Source organism: Pogona vitticeps, chromosome 6 (assembly GCF_051106095.1).
Source record: "Pogona vitticeps strain Pit_001003342236 chromosome 6, PviZW2.1, whole genome shotgun sequence".
Classification (NCBI taxonomy): Eukaryota; Metazoa; Chordata; class Lepidosauria; order Squamata; family Agamidae; genus Pogona; species Pogona vitticeps.
The window spans coordinates 18,587,632-18,603,540 of record NC_135788.1 but is presented as its reverse complement, the minus strand read 5'-3'; the positions used below and the strand labels follow the sequence as shown (position 1 = coordinate 18,603,540).

Below are 15,909 nucleotides of genomic sequence, written 5' to 3'. Positions count from 1 at the left end.
TGCTACAAAACTCCTACTGTTTTGGATTTAAAATTTTTGAGTGGTGTAGTCATAATGTTTATCATTTAAGAAATGTAAAAGGTATAAAAGCTAATTATCCATACCCAGTACCAAAAGGAAAAGCACCAAGCCATACCTGTCCAATGAAAATAACACTGCCAGTTCTCTGTTACCAAACAAGAGACGTGGGCTAGGAAGGCAGTCTTACATTTGCTGGAGGCAACTAATCAAAGGCAAAAAAAGAGCAAAGCATGCTGCTTATATATCACCCAACAGCACTTACAGCACTCTCTGGGCAGTTTACAAGTTAATTATGCAGGCTAAATATTGCCCGCCCGCCCCAGCAAGTTGGATACTCATTTTACAGGCCTCACAAGGATGGAAGGCTGAGTGAACCTTGAGCTAGCTACCTGGAATTGAACTCTGGGTCATGACCACAGTTTTAACTGCAGTACAGCAGTTTAACCACTGTGTCACAAGACAACCATTAGAATTACCCACAATAACTGTTAAAAGTCCTAGCTTTTCATGAGTCTGGGGTGAGATGAGGCTGGGTATCATCTCCACAACACTACTGTGTTTGCCACGGATTCCAAACAGCTCAGAAAACAAAACAAGACAAGCTTCAGAGACGGTCAGACAGCATCTGCCTCAGATTTAAACAAACTTACTTACTTACTTACTTTACTTACTTACTTACTTACTTACTTACTTACTTACTTACTTACTTACTTACTTACTTACTTACTTACTTACTTACTTACTTACTTACTTACTTTTATTTTATTTCTATATTGCCCATCTGGTAACCCAGGCCACTCTGGGCGGTTCACACAGTATGGCAATACAATACAATATAAAGCAAAACAATACAATAAAATGGAACAATAAGACAAAATAATCAAAGCAGTTTAAACAAAATGGAAGTAATACCAATAAAAACATTAAAATAAAATAGTGAAAGCATGACGGAGGATTGAATATCTGGTTGTTAAAGCAGTATTGTATCAAGATATTATAGAGTCTGGGGAGGCCTGTCTAAATAACCATGTTTTTAATTATTGCTTGAAGGTTCCCAATGAAGAGGCCAGACGGATTTCAGGCGGGAGACCATTCCACAATTGCAGGGTAACCGCCAAGAAGGCCTGGTTTCTGGCCTAGCCTCTCCTGGAGTCAGAACTCTCAACCACCCAGCCTGCAAAGATCTCACAGGGCAGGCAGATCTAGTCAGAAGGATGCATTCTGACAGATAAGGAAGTCCCAAACCATCTGGGCTTTGTATGAACACCATCACCTTAAAACTGGCAAAGAAACAGACAGTTAACCAGTGCAGAGTGGCCAGGGTGGGACAGATATGTTGATTTCCTCTTACCGCACTCAGTAATTTGGGGGCTGAGTTCTGGACCTGCTGAAGTCTCCATGACAGCACCAAGGGCAGCCCCACATAGAGAGAATTACAGTAGTCTAATCTCGAGATTACTAATGTGTGGACCAGCGTGGTGAGGGACCCAGTGTCAAGGTAAGGATACAGCCTGCCAATCCACCTTAGATGGAAATACATGGTGTGGACCACAGACACTATCTGAGATTCCACTGACAGCACTTGGTCCAAGAGTACGCCCAAGCTCCGCACCTCATCCTTCATGGAAAGAGTGACACCCCCCCAAGGAAAAGGAAGCATCCAGACCACTGAGACTAGGGGCGCCCACCTGCAGGATTTCCATCCTGTCTGAATTCAGCTTCAGACTGTTATCTCTCATCCACCCTAGCACGGCGTCCAGGCAGCGCACAAGCGATGGAACAGCATTTACAGCAGAGGGTGGAAGGAGAGATAGAGCTGGGTGTCATCTGCATATTGGTAACATGAAGCTCCAAAGCCCCTCATTACGTCCTCCAGTGGCCTCATATAGTTATTAAATAGCATTCGGGAGATGATCAAACCCTGTGGGACTCCACAACTGAGAGTCCACAGAGCAAGTAGCATCTTCCCAAGCTGCACACTCCAAGGACAGTCCTCCAGAAAGGCCCAGAGCCAGGTCAAAGCCAAAACTCTGATCCCCAATCCAGAGAGCCTCCACAGGAAAACACTGTGGTCAATGCTATCGAAGGCTGCTGATAGGCTGAGAAGGACCAACAAGGATGTTTTGCCCTTGTCAGCCTCTGCCAAAAGGTCATCTTGCAGAGCGACAAATGCCATCTCTATTCCATGACACAACTTGAACCCAGATTGGAATGGATTGAGGGCACTGGTCTCCTCCGAAAGTGTCTGAAGCTGATTGGCCACCACTCTTTCCATCAGCTTGCTAAGGCGGAAAGCTGACAACTATGTATTTTTTTGTTTTACTAAAAGCCGGCCAAAATGAATGGATCACTGATCTGACATACAGTAAATCCACTCCTTTAATAATAAAGCAATTTATTTATTGATTTAATAAATAAAAGGACCCAAATTACATCTAAAAGATATGATGCTGGAAGATGAGCCCTTCAGGTCGGAAGGCATCCAACATGCTACTGAGGAAGAGCAGAGGACAAGGACAAGTAGCTCCAGAGCTAATGAAGTGGTTGGGCCAAAGCCGAAAGGACACTCAGCTGCGGACATGCTGGAAGCGAAAGGAAAGTCTGATGCTGCAAAGAAAAATACTGCATAGGAACCTGGAATGTAGGATCTATGAAACTTGGGAACCTGGATGTGGTCAAACAGAAGATGGCAAGAATAAACATTGACATCTTGGGCATCAATGAACTAAAATGGACAGGAATGGGCAAATTTAATTCAGATGATTACCATATCTACTGTTGTGGGCACGAATTGTGTAGAAGAAATGGGGTAGCCCTCATAGTCAACGAAAGAGTGGGAAAAGCTGTATTGGGATAGAATCTCAAAAAGGATAGAATGATTTCAATATGAATCCAAGACAGACCTTTCAGCATCACAGTAATCCACATTTATGCACCAACCACTGATGCTGAAGAGGCTAAAATTGACCAATTCTATGAAAACTTACAACACCTTCTAGAACTGATACCAAAGAAAGATGTTCTCCTCATTCTAGGGGACTGGAATGCTAAAGTAGGGAGCCAAGAGATAAAAGGAACAACAGGAAAGTTTGACCTTGGAGTTCAAAACGAAGCAGGGCAAAAGCTAATTGAGTTTTGTCAAGAGAACAAGCTGGTCATCACAAACACTCTTTTCCAACAAAACAAAAGGCAGCTCTACACATGGACATCACCAGAATGGCAATACGAAAAGATTATGTTCTCTGTAGCCAAAGATGGAGAAGCTCTATACAGTCAGCAAAAACAAGACCTGGAGCTGATTCTGGCTCTGATCATCAGCTTCTTATAGCAAAATTCAAGCTTGAAGAAAGTAGGAAATGCCACTGGGTTAGTCAGGTATAATCTAAACCAAACCCCTTATGAATACACAGTGGAAGTGAAAAACAGATTTAAGGAACTAGATTTGGTGAACAGAGTGCCTGACAAACTATGGATAGAGGCTCGTAACATTGTACAGTACAGGAAGCAGCAACAAAAACCATTCCAAAAAAAAAAAAAGGAAAGGCAAGAAAGCAAAGTGGCTGTCCAATGAGACCATATAAATAGCAGAGAAGGGAAACAAAATGCAAAGGAGATAGGGAATGTTACAGAAAATGGAATGCAGACTTCCAAAGAATAGCAAGTAGAGATAAGAGGGCCTTCTTAAATGAACAGTGCAAAGAAACAGAGGAAAATAATAGAAAGGGAAAAACCAGAGATCTGTTCAAGAAAATACAAGATATTAAAGGAACCTTTTGTGCAAAGATGGATGTGATAAAGGACAAAAATGATAGGGACCTAACAGAAGCAGAATACATCAAGAAGAGATGGCAAGAATACACAGAGGAATTATACCAGAAAGATCTGGATGTCCCAGACAACCCAGATACTGTGGTTGCTGACCTTGAGCCAGACATCCTGGAGAATGAAGTCAAGTGGGCTTTGGAAAGCATGGTTAACAACGCCAGTGGAGGTGATGGTATTCCATTTGAACTATTTAAAATCTTAAAAGATGATGCTGTTAAGGTGCTACACTCAATATGCCAGCAAGTTTGGAAAACTCAGCATTGGCCAGAGGATTTGAAAATATTAATCTACATCCCAATCCCAAAGAAGGGCAGTGCCAAAGAATGTTTCAACTACTGTACAATTGCATTCATTTCACACGCTAGCAAGGTTATGCTCAAAATCCTCCAAGGTAGGCTTCAGCAGTATGTGGACCGAGAACTCCCAGAAGTACGAGCTGGATTTCGAAGGGGCAGAGGAACTAGAGACCAAATTGCTAGCATGGGCTGGATTATGGAGAAAGCCAGAGAGTTCCAGAAAAACATCTACTTCTGCTTCATTGACTACACAAAAGCCTGACCACCTAATCTATCTCCTGAGAAATCTGTATGTGGGACAGGAAGCAACAGTTAGAATTGGATATGGAACAACTGATTGGTTCAAAATTGGGAAAGGAGTACAACAAGGCTGTATATTGTCCCACGGCTTGCTGTATTTAACTTATATGCAGAATACATCATGTAAAAAACTGGACTGGATGAATCCCAAGCCGGAATTAAGATTGCCAGAAGAAATATCAATAACTTCAGATATGCAGACAATACCACTCTCATGGCAGAAACTGAGGAGGAATTAAAGAACCTCTTAATGAGGGCGAAACAGGAGAGCACAATAATGGTCTGAAGCTCAACATCAAAAAAACTACGTAAGATCATGGCCACTGATCCCATCACTTCTTGGCAAATAGAAGGGGAAGATATGGAAGCAGAGACATCACCTTGCCGACGAAGGTCCACTTAGTCAAAGCTATGTTTTTTCTAGCTCCGATGTATGGAAGTGAGAGCTGGACCATAAAGAAGGCTGACCGCTGAAGAACTGGAATTGTGGTGCTGGAGGAGACTCTTGAGAGTCCCCTGGACTGCAAGGAGAACAAACCTATCCATTTTGAAAGAAATCAACCCTGAGTACTCACTAGAAGGACAGATCCTGAAGCTGAGGCTCCTATACTTTGGCCATCTCATGAGAAGAGAAGACTCCCTGGAAAAGACCCTGATGTTGGGAAAGTGTGAAGGCAAGAGGAGAAGGGGACAACAGAGGATGAGATGGATGGACAGTGTCACCGAAGCTACCAACATGAATTTGACCCAACTCCAGGAGGCAGTGGAAGACAGGAGGGCCTGGCGTGCTCTGTTCCATGGGGTCACGAAGAGTCAGACACAACTTAACGACTAAACAACAACAAATTACATCTCATCTGGATTACTGCAATGCACTCTACATGGGGCTGCCTTCGACAAATGTTTGAAAACTTCGACCCAAGTTTATTATTGTTCTGTTTTTTCCCCCCTGTGGTAAGCATTAAGTATCAAACCTGTTGATTATCAAAAGATCTTTGCTGTTCTCATTGAGTTAATGCTCTAAAATATTTCACAGATATCTGATAGAACAATTTACTACTGTATAGATGGTAGCATACCATTTATTTTCCCCATAAATGTTGGGGAAATCATATGGTAAATGTTGACTTCTTGGAACACTGCATTCCAAAGTCTGTGAGGAACCAGTGAAAAAACTCTCCCTTACAAAACAAGCTTGTGAAAGTGGTGGAAGAGAAGGGCCTCCTCAGAAGATCTTAAAAGCTGTGTAGGCTCATATGTAGTGATATGATCCATCAAATATTCTGAACCAAAGCCATATGGTAATCACCAGAACTTTGAATTGAGCCTGGAAACAGAATGGCAGTCTGAGAAGCTGTTGTAATAAAGGAGTTAGTTACATTCTCTTTGTAACCAGTGCTAGTCAGCAGTCCGGCTGAAGCCTTTTGGACCAGTTTCCAAACACTCTTCAAAGGCGGCCCAAGGTAGAGCACATTGCAGTAATCCACATGAAATTTAACTAAGGCATGTGTCACCATGGCCAGATATGACATCTCAAGGAATGGGCACAGTTGGCATACCAGGTTTCACTGTGTAAAGGCATTCCTGTCCATCGTTAAGATCTCTGCATCCAAGTTTCAGAGGAATGTAATTTCATCCATTACAGGCTGGATCTCTATCCCCTGATCTGCCTTGTGACTGACCAGGAGTGGTTCTGTCTTATCTGGATTAAATTTCAATTTGTTAGTCCTCATCCAGCCCAACAGGCACTGGCACAGGCTTCCTTAGAATCAGATGGAAAGGATAAATAGACTTTACACAGAATCACAAGAAATCTACAACCAATTCTTGGGAGTAGCTCTATCCGCAGGATTGTAATTGGAGGAAACCTAAGCTTTTGTACACCCAGCTCCTTAACTTTAAACGACAACTTATTAAGGACAGAAGATTTTCATTCAGAATGACATTTGGAGCTAGGAAACAGAACTTGCAATAGACTATAAAGTCAACTGTGGCCCTTAAACAACAAGAGAAGAATTACTGGTATCAACAATACAACCTATCACATACAGAGCACTTAAACTTACATGTAATCAAGGTGTATCTAGTATTAAGTGCCCTCTAGCAGTACAGTATGTAATAAACAAAAAGCCTGACTGAACAACTCAAGGAACACAAGTCAGAAATAAAGGCCAAAACATTAAGAATAAAAAAAATGCCCTTCCTCTTTCATTACTGTTGAAAGATTTAACAGTTAAACCCTACATTGCTGCAAGAAAGGGGCTCCCATCTCATCAAGGCAAGGGATTAGACTTTATAAAGAAATGTATTCCTTGATGGTCCAGTTGAGAACAGACAGAAAATGGAAGGGAGAAGGGCTCTGTCAGACCTTCACTGTGCAAAACTGAAACCAATTTTTATTTCTTTGGTTTACATCCAATTTGAATTTGGATATTTTGACAGATACACTAAATGATAGACTGGATAATAATAAATGGAAACCTCTTTACACCTGGATGAAATCTACACCGATTTAAATAGAATAGATTAGGTAAAGGTAAAGGTTCCCCTTGACAATTTTTGTCTAGTTGTATTCGACTCTAGGGGGCAGTGCTCATCCCCGTTTCCAAGCCATAGAGCCAGCGTTTGTCCGAAGACAATCTTCCGTGGTCACATGGCCAGTGCGACTTAGACACAGAACGCTGTTACCTTCCCACCGAGGTGGTCCCTATTTATCTACTTGCATTTGTATGCTTTCGAACCGCTAGGTTGGCGGGAGCTGGGACAAGCGACGGGCGCTCACTCCGTCACGTGGATTCGATCTTACGACTGCTGGTCTTCTAACCCTGCAGCACAGGCTTCTGTGGTTTAGCCCGCAGCGCCACCACATCCCACGAATAGATAGATTAGATTAATATTATTTTAGAGAGTACAAAACAAGATTAAATGAACTAAATACATTGTAATAAATCACTCTGGATACAATGGGTAGAAAAAATACAAAAGATACATCCAATTTGAAAAGACACTTGTTCAGCAGGCCGAGGCAAAAAGGCAGACCCAGAAACCAGCAAAATCAGGGAGCTGGACAGGGGACAGATTGTATTTGTCTTCAGTGTGGAAGGGCCTGTCACTCTCGAATTGGCCTTCTTATCCACACTAGACGCTCTTCCAACACCTCTATTCAGTGCACGTTACCATAGTCTCTTGAGACTGAAGGATGCCTACTATTGATTTACACCCAATTGGCTAAAATCCTGTTGTGCAGTTATATAAATGATTAACTTTTGGAAGCAAAGTGCTATAAGAAATTCCACAGACATCATCAGTTGCATACTGAGTCACATTATTTGGTATGCGAGAGGTAATGCTTATAGAGATTTCTTAGCTTGCAATAATGCATGTATAAAAGTTACATTATTTGCATAATTGTGCAACACAATTTTAGCCATTGCTCCCCCAGAAGTGGACTGCAGATTGTTCATTCATACAAACTGAATCCAAAAGTGACAAATAAAAAAGAAAGTCAATGCTATAGAGTTGAACTACAAAAAAGAAAATCTGGTGTCAAATCACAACAAGCAGTATGGGCCTGGAAATACCTATGGTCAAAATCTCCACAGTTATGAAAGTCACTGGGTAACACATTTCATTTAAAGTGCAGCATTTGATATTGGCCATGGAACTACTATGTTGCAGATTCCATACACAGTCTTTCATTTGTTTTTTACTTTATTGTAAGTCAGCTGTCTTAAGAAAACCTTGTGTCCCAAATACTACAGTCTTTCAACTTCAAAAACAATAGGAAAAGAAAATAATTAATTTCTTACAAACTTTATTTTGCATTTGGATATTTTATAGCTGACCTCTTCTCTCCATTATTAGCCAAATAATAACTTGATGGAAATATTTATAAGTACTCAAGAAACCAAACAAATAAGACCCTAGAAAAATATGTAGTCATGACCTGCAGTTATGCATATATTTAATGGTTCAGCTCTATCTAATTGTATGATCACACGGGGAAGTAGTTCACAATTCTGACAGCTCGTGGAGTGTTCTGGTATACAGTAATCTATTTCCCAGTGATCACACAACATATGAGGAAATATCCTTCAGTCTGACCCCAAGCTGTGCCCAGCTCTAGGGCTTCCACTTCTGGAGGCTGGGCTAAAGCAATTTCCTGACAGATGGAAGGGTCACTTTAAGGGAGATGACTACCATTAAAATGACCCTTTTTGGTGAAATCTGGTTCATGTCTTTGCAGCCACCTGATTGCAACGTACGTTATTTAAACGTTGGTTTTATTAAACAGTTTTGTTCTCAGTGGTTGTTCAACAAACTTTAGTACAGAACAACCAAATGTGTTCCTAGCTCCCAGCAATGCATACATTTCTAAAACAAGAGCTGTTAAAGCCAAGTCATGGTGGAATGCCATGTGCTTTGCCCTGAAACTCACTATTCTTCTTCTTGGCATGGCAGCCTAGTGGTGGAAAGCAGTTCTAGTCAGAGCTTGGAAAAATCCCTTTCCAGAATAAAACTCCCAGAGTTCCCCACTCCGCATGTTGGATACTGGGAATAGCATTAAAAAAAACACACAACTTTTCACATTCTGTATTAGATTTGTTTCTGAATTAAAACAAAAAGCAAGAAACCCTCCAATAATACTTTTTCTTGTTGCTTTGGAATTTAAATATTGTGTAAAGCTAGCAACACAGCTTCCCACCCATAGTATGTCGTTGTGATAAGGAAAGCTACTTTCCAGTGCACTCCATAAGCATCACACAGACAGGTGAACTTCAATCCCATGTTCCTGTCCACTGTGATACTGCTTCATGTAGGAATGGGCAAATGCACTTTCAACCCCATCCATCCTCCCACAATCCACCTGTCTATAGCATTTCACATTTTCTCTTGTACTCATACACACATACAAATGCGCAAATGCACACAGAATATTCCTCAGTCTTTTTATGCCTTCCTTATTATCCTGTCCTTTACTTTTAACTGCAGATTCACTTCTGGTAATCGACTCTGAAGCAGAAGCAAAGTCATACTCGGCTATGTCAGATTTTTGGAATTCAAAAGTAAGAAAAGCTGCTGTCTTTATGAGTCCCAAAACTGTGCTCCCCTAACCACTTCCTCTTGGTTGGGACAGCACAGCCATTTATCTTGTCCATGTTAATTTGGCTATGGTTTTAAACTTAACGTATTTTAGAAATAGTTATTTCCCATGCAATGTCAAACTTCTATATCCAAACATATAAAAGATTAAGTGGTCTGGTTACATAAGTAAAAGTTGAGAATAATGTAAATAGACATATATTTTCACAGAAAATAGCTATTTAGCAAGAACTAGAGCTTTATGCATGTATAGGTCAGTTACTAAATTCAAGTACTGTATCTCATTCTTGAAATGAACTGCCTATCTTGCATTGCTGCATCCTCTACTGCAATCACTTTTGTTAAAGCTTTCCAAGGGCAAGTCTTCAACTAAACCAAAGCAATAGTTAAAGTATAATAACTACAGCAGACCCTTCCAACACACACACAGCTAATTACCTTTTTTACTAAAAATTATGGCATATTACAGAGGATAGGAGGAAAGAGGGGGAAATGAAATAAGGCTGAAGTTGTGCCTTTTGCATAATATTTTCTTCTTTCATTATAAACAGCTAAATACATTTAGACAAACCTGACCACTCCAAGCGCAATACAGGTTACATATCAAACTCCAGTTGTGGTTGATCATGCAGTCTAAAATCTTGAACTGGGCCATGACTGCCTATAGCGCAGGCTGCATCTCTCTTCTGACTCAGCTTTTGTCCCTGTAGTACTCTGTCAGTACAGTCAGCTATGCAGTGAAAAGATTCTGGAAAGAGGTTCCTCTCCCTCCCTCCCTCCCCCTCCTGTCTGCCAAGTCAGCAAGACAGCAAACTGCAGAGTGCACTTAAAACGCAGGCTGGCAATGCCAAATTCTTATTAATAAGAAAATGAGGGAAGGAAATCCCTGAATATTTTGGGATTACTCACTGCAACAAAGTTGAGATTGCTCTGTGCCCTTTCCTGCAAACCAAGGAACAAGTCCAAATTGGGTACAATTTCAAGATTGCAGGCCTATTCAGTTTTCTTTGAGAGTAACTCCCACTGCCATTCAATATGCTTAAGTCCATGCAATATAAATATTTTAACATTAAATAATTTACAGAGTGTTCTTGCACATTCTAAGTGCTTAAAATATCAAAATTAGTTCTTTTTAAAATAGCAGATATTTAACCTACCACATCTGCTTCTTCCACTCTGACGGCATGGAGAGGCTAAAAAAGTAAGTTTTCATTTCCCACAAGCTAGTTAAAGAAGGGTAACCTTGGCACTTGAAATGAACATTTGCACAGGCATTTTGCTAGACCAGAAGTGCCTTGGCTAAAAACAAAACTGAGACATGTAAGCCAACTTGGGCTACTCAACAGTTTAGAGATCGCTAAGCCAAAAGTTGTCTCCTAATCATTCTAAAGAAGGAACATGATTTAATGTTAAAACTAAGGTTATAATTTTATCCTAATTTGGAGATAGTATAGGGTATTGAGCAAGAACTCAGTTAAAAATCATTAAAATACTCAGTTTAAATCTCCCTAGGTCATGAACACTCTTAGGCAAGATATTTTACTGAACTTCAGTTTCCCACCTACTCCCTGCACTATAACAATAGAAACCTACTTTGGAGGGTGATTATAAGTATTATGAGATAATAGGTGTTACATATATGGACCACACAAAAGCATTATATCAACTTCTAGATACATCTGTATGCAGAAGTGTGTTGCTAACTGCAAGGCTTGGAAAAAACACTTTAGGTTAGAACTGCCAGAATGCCCCAGACAATAATAATGGTTGTTTGAGGATTCTGAAAGTTGTCTTTTAGAAAACAAAGTTTTCGAAGCTCTAACTAAAATGTCATTTATGACAGATATTAAATTATCTTCTCAGGGATAATTATACTATGACTTTCTCAGTAGACAACAATTTAAAAAAATGAACAATTAAAAGATGTGGGCGGAGAAAAAATCCTTATGGAGAAGGGGACCAGAAAATTAAAGGAAAGTGAGAAGCTCAGCTGGTAGCATAATTCATTGTAGGATATTTAGTAGACTTTACAACCAGAAAATACCTGACCCATCCTCTTCCCCCACTTAAAATTCCAAGAGTTAAGAACTACAGGTACTTGGTAATATTCAAGAAAGAACAGTAATTCAAGAACTGTAAAGTCAATGTTGAGTTACTGACTGTCCATTCTGATCTCTAACCATGATTACAAAGTTAAGAACCAAAATCCAGAATTCCAATAGGTAACCCTATTACCCACAACCCATCTTGCTGATCTTGTCTGGCCTCTCCATGGGAGGCATAGTGGCAATGTGAATTCTTGACCTCTGGCTCTGCAGTCAGGTGCTCCACTCACAGAACTGTACCAGCTTTAGAATTTATTTGCACCAGCAATACTCATTATGCATACTGTGAAACCATCATAAGGTTCAGAAGGGGGTATGCTAAAGCCCAAGTACCATATTCTCTCTTAGAAAAATTAAAGCCTTACTACATTGTCAAATGACCTGCTTTACTTTTCACAAAGACACAAACATTATGTTAACATAGTATGCGGGACGAATCAAAAGCTATACAACTAAAAGTTCAGAACCATGTAGTCGCATGGGTCCTCCCTCTCTCTCTCTCCCTCTCTCAATCTCTCTCTCTCTCTCTCTGTGTCTGACAACAACTTCTGTTGGATTCATTAATTTTTACCATTTGAAGGCAGGGGCTCCTAACAGGTATTAAAATGTGGTGGGTTTTTTTTTCAATTTAGTACAAAGTTCCCTCTAAGGTGCGCAGCGGCATAAGCCAGCATGACTCTGTCCTCTCCACGCACGGCTCCTCCTCTTCCGTGCACCGACAGTAATCATTTTCAGGCACTTTGGTTCCAGTTATGATGGAACTCCACATGGGGAGTGAATTACACAGGGAAGAGAAGTTGCACATGCAAGAGGCAGAACCCCATCCCAGCAGGACTGAAAATCAGAGGGAATGTTGCTCCAGAGCTTTAAAGAAGGAAAAGGAGAATCCTATTCCACATTTCTTCAAACTATAGGCTTAGACAAACCAGTGTTAAAACTTAATAACTTTCCCAAGTTTTTTGGCAGACAAATTGAGTTTGGCTTGGCCTGTTTCAAAGACATATCCAACCATTATTTATTACCGCCAATAAAACACAACTAATTGCTTTTTCCTTTGGGAATGGAAAGCCCATGCTCACATAGCAGCAGAACACATTCATGTTTTTACATCAAGGTCACTGCCAGACAGTGCCACTGCAGAAACAGGAAGGGAGGGGAAGGAGAGAGTACACTCACAGATGCCAAACTCTTTCTAGGTAATTTTCTCCTACAGAAATGCAACATAAACAGATTTTATGTTACTCCATGCCAATAAAATCTAGGAACAGAGTTCCCAACATCACTGTATCACTTGTAACTTTTCAATCAAATAAGTACTAATCTGTAACTCATAGCTATGCAAGCACCTCTGCCCACAAAAAAATAGCTGTCCCACAAGGAAATTCCAACAGAAGAAGAAAACTATTTTCCTTCCATTAATTTTGAAAATCAGTTTATGGAATATGCAAAGATTGTGCTGATAATGTACTGTCATGTGATTCAGGCTGTCAAACATCAATGCAAGACCATTCAGCTGTACAGTTTAAATGATTAATTTAATGGATCCAACAAAAGTGTCCATAACATCAAAAGCTATGCAAATTCTTTGGCGTACCAGTATAAACACTGTTGCTGTACTTCACTTTCTACAACTATTATCAATCTGCGACAAACTTATTTAAGTTCTCTGAGAGAACTTATGTTCTGAGAACTTAAATAAACAAAGTCTCAAAAGTCTTACATTAAGGTCTTCATGTTATATAGTTTGAATACCATGTCACAGACACATTATTTATCATTGTAAAAGAACATATTCCACACTCCATTTTGTTTTCAATTTTTCCAGGAAAAAAAACAAAAAACGGGGTTGGTGAAAAATGGGGGGACCACCTTTCCCCTGTCCCCCCCCCAAAAAAATCCAGTTTTTTTCCAGACCTTTCCATCTCTAAACATAAGACATGTGAGATGGAAAGGGTGAGAAATCTGCATCTCTCTCAGTGGTGGCCAAAAGACTGGAGTCTTTGACTATGACAGATATAAAGGGACTTCAGCGAGTAACATTTGGAGCACCTGCTGGTGAAAAGACAACAGCAGTGCAGGAAAGGAGGAAAAGGAGCCACCAGAACAGAAAGAGGAGAGAGGTGTAAAAAGAGAGGAGGAAGAGAAAGAGTGGAATAATAATAGAGACAGAAAGAGACACAAGAGGAGGAGGGCAAGAATGAAAGGGAGTAGGGAGATGAACCACTCTCAGAAGAAGGGCATCAGACAGAAGGAGGCAGGAGAAATTTAGAGGGAGATCTTCCAGAAGATTGGGAGTGGGTGGTGAAGAGACATCCTACCACTGGGTGGGAGGTAAGACTGATGTTCCTGGCAGAGAAAGCGGATTTACAGCACTACAACAGTGCTCTTAAAAGCCTATTTCTGGGGAGAGTAAGAAAGGAGGGAGAGACGGAAGCTCTGGAGGCCAGTAAGAAAGCTGGTAGAGTGGGATTCCTGTGCAGCTGAATGGAGCCCCTCCCAGATGTAAGCCTGGAGGCATTCCACATTAAAGATGGAGGAAGGAATCTCTCTCACACACACACCCCAAATGAGCAGTGGGGAATGGGCTCAGCATCCCTGTTGTAGGAGCCAATGATGATACAGGAAGGTGTTAGGATTGTTCATTTAAATGACTGGGGGGGGAATCATCCTCACATCTCAAGTGCTACTGGAAAGGAGAGATCTAGTGCCTATGCAACAAATGAGATGATTCTTGGGGAGGAATCCCAACAAAAACAGCAACAGCTCAGTGGGAAGGGACCTAACCACAGCTTTACTATAGCTGGATTTATAGCATCTGTTCTTCTCCTTTTGTCAGAAACTCAAGATCTTGTTAATGCTTGAATTATTTCTTTTCTTGGCATTATGCCATAACTTTCCATATGTGTCTTAATCTCTCATGTTAGCATCTTGGGCATTTTACTTTCTCCAGTACAAACCTGAACAGACATTAAGGTAACCCTCAACTGCCCTTCTCTAGTGATTTCTGCCCTCTAAGGCTGCACAAAAAATGGAGTAAAGGCCTTTCAAAATGCAGCAATCTTATACAGTGGTGCCTCACTTAACGATGTTCATTCGTTTCAGTGAAATCACTGTAGAGTGAAAACATCATAAAGCAAAAATAAAAAAACAATTGAAATGCATTAAAACCCGGTTAATGCATTCCAGTGGGCTAAAAACTCACCGTCCAGCGAAGATCCTCCATACGCCGGCCATTTTCGGTGCCTGTATGGTGAGGAATCCGTCCCTAAGCACAGCGGGGAGCCATTTTGAGCACCCGGCTGCCATTTTGAAAACCCAACGATCAGCTGTTTTGATCGTTGTAATGCAAAGAATCGGTTCCTGAAGCAGGGAACCGATCTTCGCAAAGCGAAAAAACCCATCTAAAACATCGTTATGAAGCGGATTTGTCGTAACGCGAGGTAATCATTAAGCGGGGCACGACTGTATTTGGCATACTCTTTTCAAGGAGGATCACCTGGTATGCATTCTAGTGGCTTTTCAGTAACAGGGAATAACCTTTTTATTTTCCTAAACCTTTCTGACAAACAGGCTTTTAATCTACTACTGTGATTTACATGTATTTTATGTTCTGTTCTTATTGTTTGACATGTGACTTTATGTATGTTTCACTGTTCTACCTGATTTGTTAATCACTAGAGGATTGTGGGAGTAACACCCAGCCCCTGATGGGGGTCCCGTGAGGCACCCAAAAACACTGAGCTCTCTTGGCCTCTGGCAGGACTGGGGCTGTGCAGCCCTGTTCTGAGCGGGAGGTGCAGCCAGGGGGTCACCATTCCTTAGGGGGGCAGGGCACAGAAGGGGGCAGGAGGTGCAAGGGACACTCCAACTCATACCTTGCAGGGGAAATACCATGGTCATGAAAGTGGTTTTCCCAGGGTGAGGCTCATCCATTGCACTTCGGGTGCGCTGATCGCTGTGGTTTCCCCAAATGTGGGGAACTCAACTGCATAATTTGTGGTAGTGGGGGATTGCATTTGTGCTTTCCCTGGTCTTTTTAGAATCTCTTTACCCTTTGGTCCTTGGCTGTTTTCACCATCCTCTCCCATTTAAATTTGCAGCCATAGGCCCATTGGCTCTGCTGGCTTTCCAGGAGGCAGATCCTGGAAAGCCAGCAGCTGAGATGGCAGAGCAGCAAGGTCCAATGCAGCTGCCATAGTGAGCAGCCTCTGGTGCTAGTTTGGAGACCTTCTGGCACAGTGGTGGAACTGTGGGAGGCT

The 15,909-nt window shown here is 41.2% G+C and overlaps 1 protein-coding gene and 1 non-coding gene across 3 annotated transcripts in view; one reads left to right on the top strand and one right to left on the bottom strand.

The window, feature by feature from the left end:
• Positions 1–10,344, bottom strand: part of ARHGAP21 (Rho GTPase activating protein 21) — an 82,446-nt gene extending 72,102 nt beyond the window's left edge. For both annotated transcript variants that reach the window (XM_020801575.3, XM_078378635.1), the window contains exon 1: positions 10,117–10,344. In XM_020801575.3, the coding sequence (XP_020657234.3) occupies positions 10,117–10,200 (84 nt within the window). In that variant the 5' untranslated portion in view covers positions 10,201–10,344. The remainder of the gene's footprint in view (positions 1–10,116) is intronic.
• A 5,173-nt stretch (positions 10,345–15,517) lies between these two features.
• LOC140701480 (U1 spliceosomal RNA) lies at positions 15,518–15,681 on the top strand. The gene has a single exon (XR_012080411.1). It is a non-coding gene; the product is annotated as a U1 spliceosomal RNA (small nuclear RNA).
• Positions 15,682–15,909: the final 228 nt, after the last annotated feature.